The 14,250-nt window shown below is 35.4% G+C and overlaps 1 protein-coding gene across 5 annotated transcripts in view; it reads right to left on the reverse strand.

Annotated features, from left to right (window-relative positions):
* The window catches only part of CSMD3 (CUB and Sushi multiple domains 3), a 1,170,304-nt gene that overhangs the window by 28,959 nt on the left and 1,127,095 nt on the right, over nucleotides 1–14,250 (reverse strand). For all 5 annotated transcript variants that reach the window (XM_025871014.2, XM_073893120.1, XM_073893119.1 and 2 more), the window contains 4 exons: nucleotides 9,487–9,666; nucleotides 7,773–7,946; nucleotides 4,041–4,214; nucleotides 2,641–2,714 (listed from right to left, as the gene is read on the reverse strand). In XM_025871014.2, coding sequence (XP_025726799.1) covers nucleotides 2,641–2,714; nucleotides 4,041–4,214; nucleotides 7,773–7,946; nucleotides 9,487–9,666 — 602 coding nt within the window. The remainder of the gene's footprint in view (nucleotides 1–2,640; nucleotides 2,715–4,040; nucleotides 4,215–7,772; nucleotides 7,947–9,486; nucleotides 9,667–14,250) is intronic.

Below are 14,250 nucleotides of genomic sequence, written 5' to 3' on the forward strand. Positions count from 1 at the left end.
TGAAATACGTGTGTCTGGCATTTACCCCATAATTAATCTAGATGTTGTATCAATCATTTTGACAGCTACTCCTTCACTACCAATCTATTTTTACCCAAAAATTATTCCAACTTACAATATTTTGGATATTACAGAAATTATGTTGAGCACTTTTTTCAACACTAGAGTTTTTGTCATCTCTAGCAACAGGTAATATATCCTTATATGTTAATAATTATATCTATGTCCAAAAATCTAAAACCTATATAGAAAAAGAGTGAATAAACATATTAAAGGAAAAAAATCAAGAAAATGATTTGAGTGCCTGTGTAATTCATAGCTTTCCCCTCTCTTGTCCTTCCCAGAAGTGAGTTCCTATAATTTTACTTAAGTCACTTCTGACCACCTGATCAAATCAGAGGTAAATACGAGAGTTGAGACCTTCTGATCCTCTCTCTAGAAATCTGGAACTGAGATTGAGACAATTAATCATTTTCCGTATGTGGCTGAAAGATAAATAGAAAAACGCACCCTTCGTCATATGGCCAATTTGCAAAGAAAAAACAAAGTAGGCAAACATAGAGTAGTGGAAAAGACTGAGTCTTATTGTCCAGTTGCTAGATTCTGGGCTTGATTGGTCTCTCCTAGATCCCTTTTCTTGGGGTCTTTGATATAACTGCACATGGCTTGTAATGCTTTTAGGCTTAAGCTAGCTCAAACAGCTTCTCTTAACTTGCAAGTGAAAAGTTTGTCTCAACCAATAAAGATGGCTTTTCCATGGGGCTCCTGGGTGGCTCAGTTGGTTAAGCAACTGCCTTCAGCTCAGGTCATGATCCTGGAGTCCCGGGATAGAGTCTCATATCCGGTTCCCTGCTCAGCGGGGAGTCTGCTTCTCCCTCTGACCCTCTTCCCTCTTGTGCTCTCTGTCTCTCATTCTCTCTCTCTCAAATAAATAAATAAAATCTTTAAAAAAAAGATGGCTTTTCCAGGATTCTATTTGGAATCTACGAATACATTAATATTAGCTAGAATTATATAAACTTTAAAATTTCCATTAGCTCTGTACAGATTTAGTAAATATATTTAGTATATATATATATGCACAAACCAGTCATATGCATGTAAGAAAGTTGATGTCCCCAATTTAACATACTCAGTATATCATTTGTGATTTTAATAAAGATTAATGTAATTATATAGAGTTTATCATATTTGAAATCTAGTCTATTCATATTTATCTAAGTAGAATATGATGATCCAATGCATGTTTATTAGTCAAATAATATGCTTTCCGGGTTAGGTTAACTTTGGGGTAACATTTTTCAATGGTTATAATAGAACTCTTACAATGCAGAGTTAATGATTCTATTCATTTCATTGAATGACTGTACTAAATTCATTCTTACTCATTTCCATTCCCATTATTTCAAAGGTTATGTATTAGAAAGGACTCACACTCTCCAGAAAATCACGTGGTTTAGTGCACAGACACTAACATCAAAATTCTGTATTCTCTCAGGATATAGTCACTGACTTGCTCAGTGACCAAAGCCAAGTCACCTTCTGTTGCAGTTTCTTCATCTATATGATGAGAACTAATGCTCTTTAACTAGTTGTCCATTTTTCAGGATTTAGATCAATTGATAAAACCTTTTATAAAGATATGAATCTAAAGTTTTCTAAAAACACTAACATAATGGAGACTGAGGCACCTTTTTTACACTTTTGTATTATGCAGACAGGCCTGAGGCAAACCGGAAGAATTGGAAATGCTATCAAATCAATGTTCATACTGTGCCTGAACTGTAGATAAATGGAAACTATTTTTAGCAACAAAAATATGGCGCCTTTGATGAGTACTTCCTTTAGAAATGGATGTTTTTCAGGTTCCCACTGAATTTCACACAAAATAGTACAATTTAGAAAACTCTGCAACACAAGGCAAGTGGGTAATGTGTATATTGGCTATTTCCTCGTGGAGTCAGTATGCATTTTGGCTCCCCTAAGATCCCTGTAATGAAAAGCTTGCTGAATCTCTACATAAAATCTAAATTAGAAAAAGGGAAAATAAGAAAGGCAGCCACACATGGCTGGGCATGTTGAAAAATTCCAATGTAACAATCCAACTATTGTGTAACAATAGGATAAATTATTTTCTCAGAAATTTCCCATGTCAGTGAAAATGTTTAAAAATATTTTGGTATTATACACACAAGATAAACATATTTTAGTCTAATTGCTTTATTGAATAACCACATTTTTATGTTTGCTAACTCTTTAAACTCTTTCATCTTTACTTTTCCTCACTCCCCTACATCCTCCTTTAGAATTTACTCATTTCCCCCCTCATTTCTTCCTACTTAACACTCTCCTATGTACTAGCTCCTACATATGGATTTTCCTAGGCTCACAGCTGTCTTCAGTTTTTCTTTTGTTTTATTGTCATGATCAGTTAGGCTATTTTCTTAAATCACATTTTTCTTCTCCTAATTTCCTTTTACTTCCACGCTTTTGTTGCCTTTTACCTTTTTTTATATGGTTATGAATACAGATATAAGCATGATGGTTTCTGTTTCTGCCAACATGATTATATGCACATGAATCAAAGAAGGCTTCAATCTAGTTTTATACTGAATAGAAATATTTATTTAAAGTACTCACTTGAAATCCAAATGTATTGTTCTGAGATCCGTGCCTTGGGACTCCTGGATTTTCACATGAGGTACGGGTGGGTTCTAAAAATGAAGATTATAAACATAATATTCCTTTAAAATTTGTAATTATATTTAAATGTATATTTCTCGCATACAAAACAATTTTGAGTGATCTGAGTCTTAATGAAAAGGAACATGGGTAATAATAAAGAATATAAATCTAATAGCGTCTCTCCTTGGACAGAAGTCTACTAATCTTTTTTTATTTTATTTTATTTATTTATTTGACAGAGAGAGACAGCGAGAGAGGGAGCACAAGCAGCAGGGTAGAGGAAGAGGGAGAAGAAGGCTTCCTACTGAGCAGGGAGGCCCTGTGCGGGGCTCGATCCCAGGACCCCGGGATCATGACCTGAACCGAAGGCAGACACTTAACGACTGAGCCACCCAGGTTCCCCAGAAGTCTACTAATCTTAAAGCAAGAATTCAGGTACACTGCAATTCACATGAATTATGCAATTCTTGAACTTTGAGCCCTTCTGATATAAAAGCACTTGACATCCAACTTACTCTGTGGATAAAAAGTTAAGGAAAAATGAAGGATATGAAAAAAGAACATGTATATTAAACGTTTGCTCAAGGACTTTGCTAAATTATAATCTCAGGTAGGATAATATTCCCCTCAAGAAGTAGGAGTTTTTCCAGAAACAGGACTTAGTTATTTGCATTTTTCAGGGATACCTGTAGGAGATTCAGGTATAAAAATGGTAAAACTAGTAGTGTCTGAGTTGGCTAGTTTGTATGACAGGATTATTTGGTTGGTTTACCAAATGTGGCATTTAGTTTAAGACTACAGAAATGTGCTTAGGGACATTTTGAAGTCAATGTATTTTTTTCTTTTTTTTTAAGTAGCCTCCATGCCCAGCAGGGAGCCCAATGCCGGGCTTACACTCAGGACCTTGAGCTCAAGACCTGAGTTGGGATCAAGAGTCGGATGCTTAGTTGATTGAGCCACCCAGATGCCCCGTCAATGTATCTTTTTTATTAATTTTTGGAGCAAGTTTCATATCATATGACTATGACTCATTAACTATAAGAATATATACAAATGTTAGTACTTAAGCTATTAATCTGACAACCTTTTTCTTTTTCATTTTACTGATAAACAAGAAAATTATTTCGACTGTTTCTCTGGGAAGTTTTAAATGCTAAATACAACTTCATATGTTTTAACAGTATTCATTTTCAGTGCCTTCTAATTGCTTCTCTTTTTTACATTTATTTTTCATATTTAGCCAATTATAGTTTGTAGGGCAGAGAAAATAAATATTACATTCATACTAGTAATACACTACTAGGATCTAGTAATTCCAAAATTACTGAGAATAATCAAACTTTAATTAATATTACCTATGCAGTGAGGTGACGAGCCACTCCAAGTGCCATCTGCCTGACATATTCTGGTGCTTGATCCCACTAGTATGAAAGGAGAACTGCAGCTAAATGAAACCTCTGACTGGTATATAAAGCTTTTGCCTTCTCTTTTCCCTTGAGCAGGTATACCAGGGTCACCACAAAACTTCGCTGGAAATGAAAAGAAAGATATTTATAGCAAAGATTTAGGATTCATCGGAGTAACAGTTTAGAAAAATGATGACAATAACTGGAATATTGAACTAAAGTGACATGTTATTCACATTAATGTATCCTAAAAAATTTATTTTTTAGCTTTTGTCTAAGTGATAAATACTGAATGTACAACTCAGCATAATATTGAAAAGAAGTCTGATTGAGGTGTTTTCCACCGAGTAGACCACCTTAATAACTATAGAATATTTTGTATTTTTGTTGCTGTTTTGTCTTGACCAGAATCAAATCACACATTTGTATAAATTGGTTGTGAAGTTGGAGTATACTTCTGAAAAGGCATGTGATCCACAGAAAGCTCTTTCAGAAAGAGCCAGCCCAAAATGGTCTAGGTTGTACTCTCCAGACTGCTCTTTTTATATGTATATAACGGAAACACTTATTTGTTCTGTTGTAATCTGTTGAACACTCAAGCACATACCCCAGTGTTTTGTTGTCTTCCTCTTTGTAATATTGTGGTGGATTTTCGAGTGTTTTCCAAAGAGTTATGAAGCCCAGTGGAATCCAGATCTATACCAAACCAAGGAATCTCAATATTCTACAACAATTATTGAAAATACCATCTTGACAGAATTTGTAAACAAACTGAATACATTATTCCATTCAACATATATTTCCTAACAACTAAAAGAACCTATTCTAAGACGTTTTAGGCACTTAGACTTATCAGTAAACATACTGGAGCATGTCCAGCCTGTTGGAAGGAAGTAGAAGCTGGAGCAGAGTGAGCATGTAGAAGTGTAATAAGGGATGAGATCAGATGGTTTCAAATCTAGTAGATAACCTAGACAAAGATGTCATATGCTTTCAATTTGCTTATTGTAGTAAAAAAAATACATAACATACATTTACCATTTTAACCATTTTTAAGAATACTTGGTTTTTAAATTTGCAGATTCAGCAGCTAAAACTTATGCCCCTAATAAGGCAAAAAAACCAGTAACATCCAAATGTTTTTAAGTATAAATGCTCCCTTAGGGTGGTGCATCCTCCAAATCAAAGATATTTTTGAGGCTGAAAGGAGACCTCTAACTGGATAGGACATTGACCAGGACAACAGGAATAAACTAGGAATGTTCCAGACAAACAGGAATGGTTAAATACCCTAATAACAGAAGACCTTAGTCTTAAGCTCAAGGTACAAAGAAAGACCTTTTCTGAAATTCAAGACTCTAGGAGAGACCTGAATTTTCAAACCTCTTTTTAGGAACTTTTCATTCTTTTTATTTATTTTTTTAAAGATTTTATTTATTTATTTGAGAGAGAGAGAATGAGAGCTAGAGAGCACGAGAGGGAAGAGGGTCAGAGGGAGAAGCAGACTCCCTGCTGAGCAGGGAGCCCGATGTGGGACTCGATCCTGGAACTCCAGGATCATGACCTGAGCCGAAGGCAGTCGCTTAACCAACTGAGCCACCCAGGCACCCACTTTTCATTCTTTTTAAAACAGTTAAAGTTAAAAGTAATTATGAAATAAATATTCAACAAAATAAATTTAGGGTAAAGTTTCAGAGTAAAGCAATACAGGTAAAATAAACATTTGTTTAGTGTGTTTTAATTATCAGCATTTCCTAGATATTATAAATCTTTCTAGCATCACTTCTAGCAATATAACATCAAACCCTAGAGGCCAGGATCTTCATCTTACTAATCTTTGTGTCTCTAGCACATTTTGAATTCAATGGCTATTTCCTCAGTGAATATTATCAATGGGCATTTCAGCTTAGCAATCATTTTCATTGCCAAATTATTTAGTAACCTACTTCTGAAGTGTTTCTGTTGCATATTTCTGCTGAATCATTCCTCTCAGAATCTTATCTTTATTCAACAAAGAAAAGAAAGGAGGGAGATGCAACCACATAAACTGCTCAATCTTGCTCCCTACCTGCCCCTCACTTCCTCATCATCCCATTATTTTCTATCTGTAGATTTTCATGTACTAAACCAAACAACCTATTGGTGTCTAGTTTAGAGGCTTAAGACACAGGATTTATTTTCAAAAGGCTTCAGTTCACAATGACATAAACTTTAAAAAGACATACTTTGAAAAAAATGAAAGAGAAAAGACTTTCCCTTCTATAAAGTCCCTAAAATGAATGAATTTGGCTATTCAATGGATAACAGCATTATCTCTTCAGTATACCTTCTCTGAACTGGAATTCATACTCCTATTTTAGTGGCAGTGCAACCGTAGGCCATATAACAACATAGCCAGTGTCCTAAATGATGACAGGGTCACACAGTGTCCTTACAATTTGATTCCTCTCTCTGAGCCCAAGTGTCATTATCAATTAAAATGTCATGAGTAAACATACTTACTAGGAGTTCTGTTATGTGTAGTAGAAATCATATATGTAAAGCAATTTGGACAAAGTGATAGTTATAATTCAATGTCAATAGTATTTTATTATTATTTGTATTTTAATCGAGCCAAAAAATAAAACATCCTATCCAAAATACTTCTTGATTGAGATTTTCCTAAATGTATCAAACAAACATGAACTCATCTCTGTAAATCTCCTTGTCCCTATCTATTCTGAAGTAGCCGTAGAATATCTAGTCTTATTTAGAACACGTTGGTCTCTTCTAAGATGATCTTTAGCATAAAACAGAATTTTAAGAGACAATTTGTGTGACATCAGTCTTGAAGTATTGGGGGATAGTAGTATAAGATGAAATCAGGAGAGAAGAAGACAAAGGGCACAGAAGCCCATAGGCAATTTGGCTTCCACTGTGAATGAGAAGACTGGAGGGTTCCAAGTCATTTCATCAGTTAGATCTGCCTAACTTCAAGGCCATGGGGACGGGTGGAGTGTTCTCCTACCCCATGCAGGGAAAGGAGGGAAGACTAGGAAAGGATTGCCCATATCATGTGCTACAATAATTTGTGTAAAACACAAAGCTGACTTTTATTTTGTTTGCAATCTTCCAAATTAATTTCGAAGTGACACTTGCTGGAATATATATTGTAAAGTGACCTCTGTAAGAAAATATTACTCCCTCTTCTCCATGCTTACCTGAATTACTTTAGGTATAATCACAAGCATTATCATGACAAATTACATCATAAGAACTTGATTTGAATGACCATGTAAAGTAACATGGATTTATTGTGGAAAGAAATTTGGGAGTAACTTAGAGGATTCAGTTGAGACAAACTGGACAAGATTAAGAATACTTTTCCAGTAGTAGGATTAATCTTAAAGGGTTTTTAATTTGAGAAATAATTTTTTAAATAAGTTTGCGAACAAAGCACGTTAGCCTAATATTTGGAGTCAGAGCAGAAAGAACATAATAGTTGGATTATAAGAAAAGTATCTACATGGGTAAATATGATTTCCTGTTGAATTTTAATTATGCCTCAGAATGAGCTTTAACAATCTCATATTTGTTCTAGCAAAATCTGAAAATTTTAAGTAACAGCAATAATCTCAGTGAAGGAGTTCCAAGAGAGTGGAAATGGGAAAATACAATTTTAAGTATAGAAATTATACTTACGTAAGCACTGTGGTACTTCCCCACTCCAGGTACCATTTCCTACACAGGTCAGAACAGCAGGAAAGGATAGTTCATAGCCTGGAGAACAGATGTAGCTAATACTAAAGCCCCAGTCAAAATTTGTTCCTTCCAACCTTCCATTAGAAATCTGGGGAGGAGTTGGGCAGGTAACAGCTGCAATTACATTAAAAGTAATTAGACACAGCTGTTGAAATATCCCAGATGTAAAAAAAAAAATCATCAGAAGAAGCATATGTGCTACTTTAACCTTTCGGAGGACAATATGGTGTGACGTGTTTTATTGTCCTGGTAGTAGTCCTGAAACATCCCTGGAATTAATCCCTCTAGGATGCGACTATTTCTTGGCAACATAATGGCTACTGGTTGTCAGAGATTCTCTTAGAAAATAACAAGGTGCCTGACATCTAAGGGAAGAAAATAGAGGGTGACCTTCCATCTAGTATACTGTAACTGATAAATTATTGGTTTTATATAAAATTATTTTTCCAATGACCTTTAGACAGACTGAAGACCAGGGCTATTTGACTGTATATAGTGTCAACATTGTACCAAGGAATTTGCAAGTAATTCTGTGACATTTGGAAAAAACCTAGACCAAGTATCTCATTAAAATATCCAAATTGGTTCTATTAACCACTTAAATTCATATGTTAAAATTTACTGTAGGGTTTTTAAATAAATTGTTAAATGTTTAAACATTTATTTTAAAATTTGTTTTAAGTTGGCTTCAAGCAGAGATGGGTAGATAATATGACAGAGATGAAGGAAAAGAAGGGTACACATCACAAAATCTAAAAATGAGGAATGACTGTATTTTTATGACTAGCAACATACATGAATAATTCTTGGAGTTACATTGCCGTTATCAGAATCAATTAATGATGTATGAAGTAACTTCTAAATATAAAATGTATGTTCATATATTTTCATATATTAAGTGTATATATACAGTGATCTGATTCAGAAACAGTATAATCAAGACGAAAAAGACAGATGTTGAAATTATTCTTTTTGTTAAACTGTCAATTCACAGATGTTTAGAAAGATACCTGAAGGAGAAATATCAGTATAATTATAAATAATAGAAATGGCTTGACATCAACAGTATTCCATAAATTATCATAAAAATTTGCAAAAAAATATAAATATATCTCCAGTGGAAAAATAAATAGCATAAAGTAGCAAATTTATGCCCATATTGACTACAAGATTAATTCTAGATTGTATTAAGAAAGATGATCTTTTTTAATGAACAGTTAGTTTTATAATTCAGTATGATTGTACTCAAGTTATAGAACGTTTTTTTTCCCATCTTTGAATTGTTTGAACCAAGTGGATCATCAAATAAAAATTCTAATTCATTGAGGTTATATTCTCTTTTAAAATATTCACTAATAAATATAAATAATGAAGGTGAGTACATACCAGAGCACATGATATTTTTGTTGTTTTGGTTGTACTAAAGATCATTGTCATTACTCATAATAAGATATAATATTTTTCTTGAAATAGCATTTTAAATTCTATATGTTATTTTCTGTATGATTTTAAAATAAAAACTGTAGTAGTCAATTTTCAGTATCAGAAAAAAGTGAAACAATACAAAAACGCTATTTAAGCTTACTTAAAATTTTCATATTAAAAAGTAAATATACAGCAGTTATCACTTACAGTATTGAAGAAATTATCATACCTCTACAAGTTGGCATTACCCCACTCCACGTGCCATTAGTTGTACAAGTCCTAATTCTGGAACCGTTCAATTCCATTGTATAGCCTGGCTGGCACATGTATGAGATATTTTGTCCAACCACATAATCATCTCCATATCTCAGTCCATTGCCTGGTACACCTGGGTCTCCACAACTGATTACTATCAGGATTGGATTAGAAGAGCAGATGGTTAATGTGCCATTTAATGGAGAGAGGTAGTAAGCATATGGCATACTTAATATTTAAGTAGGGAAAATTAGTTATCATGTTCATTTTTAATCATAAAACGTAAGCATATTGAAACCACACACTGGCAATTCCTGATTATAATCAGGTATGCTTATTACAAATTCTATGCATATGGTTCAGAAACTGTCATTTAGACTCTGAAGAGGTTAGGTTAATAAACTAGTATACTGCAAGGAACTCTGATTCAGTAACCTCTTTTAATCCACCTTAGGGGATCATGGAGAAGTTATCCCATAGAATCTAGAATCAAGATTTCTAATATAACATTTGAAATCTATGTATTCCCATATATGGTGACTGAAATCTCTAATTTATCAGGCTCGGTGGACTGAGAGCATATTATCAGCATAGTGTCACTCAGCTGGATATTATAATAGTTTTTTTTTTTTGAGAGAGTGTGGGTATAAGCACAAGTGGAAGATGGGGGGGGATGTAGGAGGAGCAAAGGGAGAGAGAGAATCTCAAGCAGGTTCCACACCCAGTGCAGAGTCTGACTCAGGGCTGGATCTCCTGATCCTGAGATCATGCCCTGAGCCAAAATCAAGAGCCAGATGCCTAACCAAATGAGGCACCCTGGCAACCCCATCATAGTTTTTAATTAAAATAATGCTAGGTTCAAAAAGAATACTTCCTATTGAATAAATGAAAGAATGAATAGGTTATAAAATATGAATCTATTACATGCAGGGCAGGATACATGATCTGTGGCAATGAAAATGCCATAGCTAGGGACAGAGAAATCAATTTGGCATTTTCACCAACTCATTGCCAACTCAAGTGAAAGAATGACCCCTAAGAAATTGCAACCTCCACTCTGGGAGGCATTTACTTTCTGCATTGGGGATCAGTGAGAAGCTTACATAAAGTTTTTACTAAATATGCCTTGTTGTTGCCAGCCCAAGACAGGGAGAGCTGCTGCCCTGTTCTGTTTTAAGACTCTATAAATATACCCAACTCCTATCTATTTCATGCTTGCACCCAGGCCCCCACAAAGGGGTGGAAGACAACTACAACGTGAACCTCCCTCTGTTGATGACACTATGGACTAGCTGGGCAGAGAACATCAGTGGCCCCAGAGTAGGAGTGGGAATGGGGAGGTCAGGCAAGGCCAGGGAAAGCTCATGGTAGGGGGTGAATGGCCTATAACCCATTCTAGGAAGACAGGGAGGCAGAGAGGCTGACTGTGCATGAGCAGAGGCTCCAAGCCCTCAGCACATGCTCCACTGTCCCAGTAGACTTCACTTACAAAATACAAATTTAAAGTTGAAATTAAGAATTTTAAGACAGCAAACACAGAGCATTACACCCCAGCACTGGACCTTTTTGCGCATGAGGTTCTATCAACTTTAGTAGCTCATAAAGTTAGCTCTGGTTACATACATAACATTATCATTTAGAATGCCACACCAAAAGTTTCAGAAAGACTTGAGACAGCAGAGAAAAGAGAAATAATTTTAAATATGATATTTAATAATAAGGCATAACAAAGATTATATATAAGCCACAAAAGCATTTGCTGTTTTGAGGTACATGATTTAAGCTTGCTTTGGGCAAGGCATTGTCTAAAAGCTTTCCAGCAACTAAGAGAAAAAAGGAAAATACAGAAGGTTACACTATTTATTTTCTGGAGATTAAAAAAAAATGGGGTTACTTGCCTTTTAGTATCTTTTTTTTTTCCTTTCCTTTTAAATCTTTTTGTTCATAAGAGGGTAAATAATTTCATCAGGTAAATCTGGGCTATATTCTCTCATTTTTACTTGTAATTAATTCTTCAGCAAAGACTCCCTGATCATCTCATAGTTGCCACCAGGATGAGGGATCAGATTAGAGAAGTATTTTGGAGATCTAGGGTCAAAGACTAAAAGTAGATTAAGGTATGGAAGACCTTAATAGCACTTCAATTACATTGTATTTATTAATTTACCATTAAAAATTATGAATGTCAAAATTTCTTTCATATTATTCTAATCTGCTAAGCCTAAGAAGTTTTAAGAATATGAATAATGGCATTTAAATTCAAGAACAATATTCAGGGCACTTCACCTGATAATCCTCAGAGCCCTGGAGACAGTTTGCTGAAATCACACTCATTGAGTGTTTCTGTCTGACTCCTAATAAGAATTTTGCATACAGGATAATTTTTGTTCTTTTAATTATTGCAGAGGAAACATTTTTTTTTTTAAGTTACACAACCGAGTTGAATAGGAAATCAAATCCTGCTTATTTACCAGGAATGCCGTTTTGAAACTTGTTTTGAAATTCTGTTTTAAAATTTACAACTATATCAAAGTGAGTATTAAGCCTTCCATTTATTTTGTTTCATTTTACCTTCTATCTTATTCTATTTTTAACCTACATCCCAGTTAAGAAGAGGGAAATTAAAAAGCACACCTACAAACTGTTGTTTTCTAGGTAACAGTTTGCCGACTGAGACCGAACCCTGGCAAGAAAGCAGAGCTAACCTGATCCTAAGGCACAATGAGCTGAGATGCAGCCAAGGAAAGAGAGGACACAGGGGTTATTTTACAAAGAGGCACCGAGAGAGAGTTTGCACATTGTGGCAGCATCATGAATGAAATGCCTGACAACTACAGCTTCACAAGGATTTGTTTTGGTGGCTTCCTGGGGAACCAAAGGTCAGTCAAAGAGACAGTTTCCAATAGCAATAGTCTCTGTAAACAGCACCTGCTCCACACACTTCAATTCATTTACCACCAGTTTGTTTTTGGCAACAAAAAAGAGGCTTTTGGTCTTTTCGGGCAAAACCTTAGAATAGTGGGTCTTCAGGGTTTTACCCTAAAATTCAGAGACATCAGTGCATGACAACGGAATGCTGTGCTTCATTGCAAGAAAAATTTTTTCAAAGGTCACCAAAACCCCTAAGTTCACACGCGCGCACATGCGCGCTCACACACAGACACACACCAATAAACTCCAGGAAGATGATTATCTTGTCTCTTTTCTACATTGTTATATTTTCAGGGCTGAGTCTAGTGCATCACTCATTATAAAAGATTAAGTAAATATTTGTTTAAAGAATAAATATGTGAATGATATGTAAAGAATGATTAGCTAAAATTCTCAAAAAATATACATTGTTTTAAAGGTTTGACTTTGGGGCGCCTGGGTGGCTCAGTTGGTTAAGCGACTGCCTTCGGCTCAGGTCATGCTCCTGGAGTCCCGGAATCGAGTCCCGCATCGGGCTCCCTGCTCAGCAGGGAGTCTGCTTCTCCCTCTGACCCTCTTCCCTCTCATGCTCTCTCTCTCTCATTCTCTCTCTCAAATAAATAAATAAAATCTTAAAAAAAATTAAAAAAATAAAGGTTTGACTTTGTTTTTCTGGGAGACTTTTTTCTTATTAGCTTCTATCATGCCATTGAAGCCTCAGATTCATTTATCACTGGATCTGACTGAGTATGCTGTCCTTGGCCCAAACGACAAGACCTGCCAGATACAGGGCATTAATCATTTTGGAAGGAATCCTAGTGGGTTAAAAAAAAATTCCAAGAAACAAATGAATGTATTTCTTTTTAGCACTGAAAGCCAATCCTTACTGCGCTTGACAAGCCCTGTCCTGATGCAGATTGTATCTTCTTCCCAAAATACTACATGCACTATGTGCCTTAGGTATCAGAGGTGGTTCTGCCTGTTAAGACATCAAAAGGTAAGGATCCTATACTACATTTTTAAATGAGTATTTACTTGTGCTTCATTTTTAGATATCTTCTCTCATTCTGAACATCACAGAAAAGAACTTCACCAAATTTTATAATCAGAGTACTTTTATGAGCTTCTTGGTATTACGGTAAATATCTTTTCCTTCCAACTTGGTTTAATTCCATGGATGTTTCTCAACATAATTCCTCTGCCAAAGTGTGTGTGATGTTTGGCTGCATGACCTTGATCTCATGATATATTCTTTTACCTACTCAAGTCAAAAGTAGTTTATATAGGGGCACCTGGGTGGCTCAGTTGGTTAAGCGACTGCCTTCGGCTCAGGTCATGATCCTGGAGTCCCAGGATCGAGTCCCGCATCGGGCTCCCTGTTCAGTGGGGAGTCTGCTTCTCCCTCTGACCCTCTTCCCTCTCATGCTCTCTATCTCTCCTTCTCCCTCTCTCAAATAAATAAATAAAATCTTAAAAATAAAAGTAGTTTATGTAGGGGAAGCTTAACGCTCCAGAACTGGCAGTGGGTTCAATAAGGACCTGTCTGGAGAAGAGGGAAAGAGTTCTTGTTCATGAGGCATCTTATAGAGAAAGATTAATTAAATATGCAATTTCTCAATTCATTTATAATCTTAATATGGCTGAATATTAGCAGGTAGAATTGATATGAGGGAAATTTCACCCTTTTACCAACATTTCTACTCTGGCTAGATATGGAAGGGGGAGAAAGGGGGCAATACCATTATTAAATTATGTTTATTCCAAAAGTATTTCCAAAAATCATTAAAATGAACAAGGCAAAGTTACCCATGAGATTGAACTGTGTTTT

The sequence above is a fragment of the Callorhinus ursinus genome, unplaced genomic scaffold (assembly GCF_003265705.2).
Source record: "Callorhinus ursinus isolate GAN/ISIS: 27379988/994484 unplaced genomic scaffold, GSC_fseal_2.0 scaffold5, whole genome shotgun sequence".
NCBI classification, from domain to species: domain Eukaryota; kingdom Metazoa; phylum Chordata; class Mammalia; order Carnivora; family Otariidae; genus Callorhinus; species Callorhinus ursinus.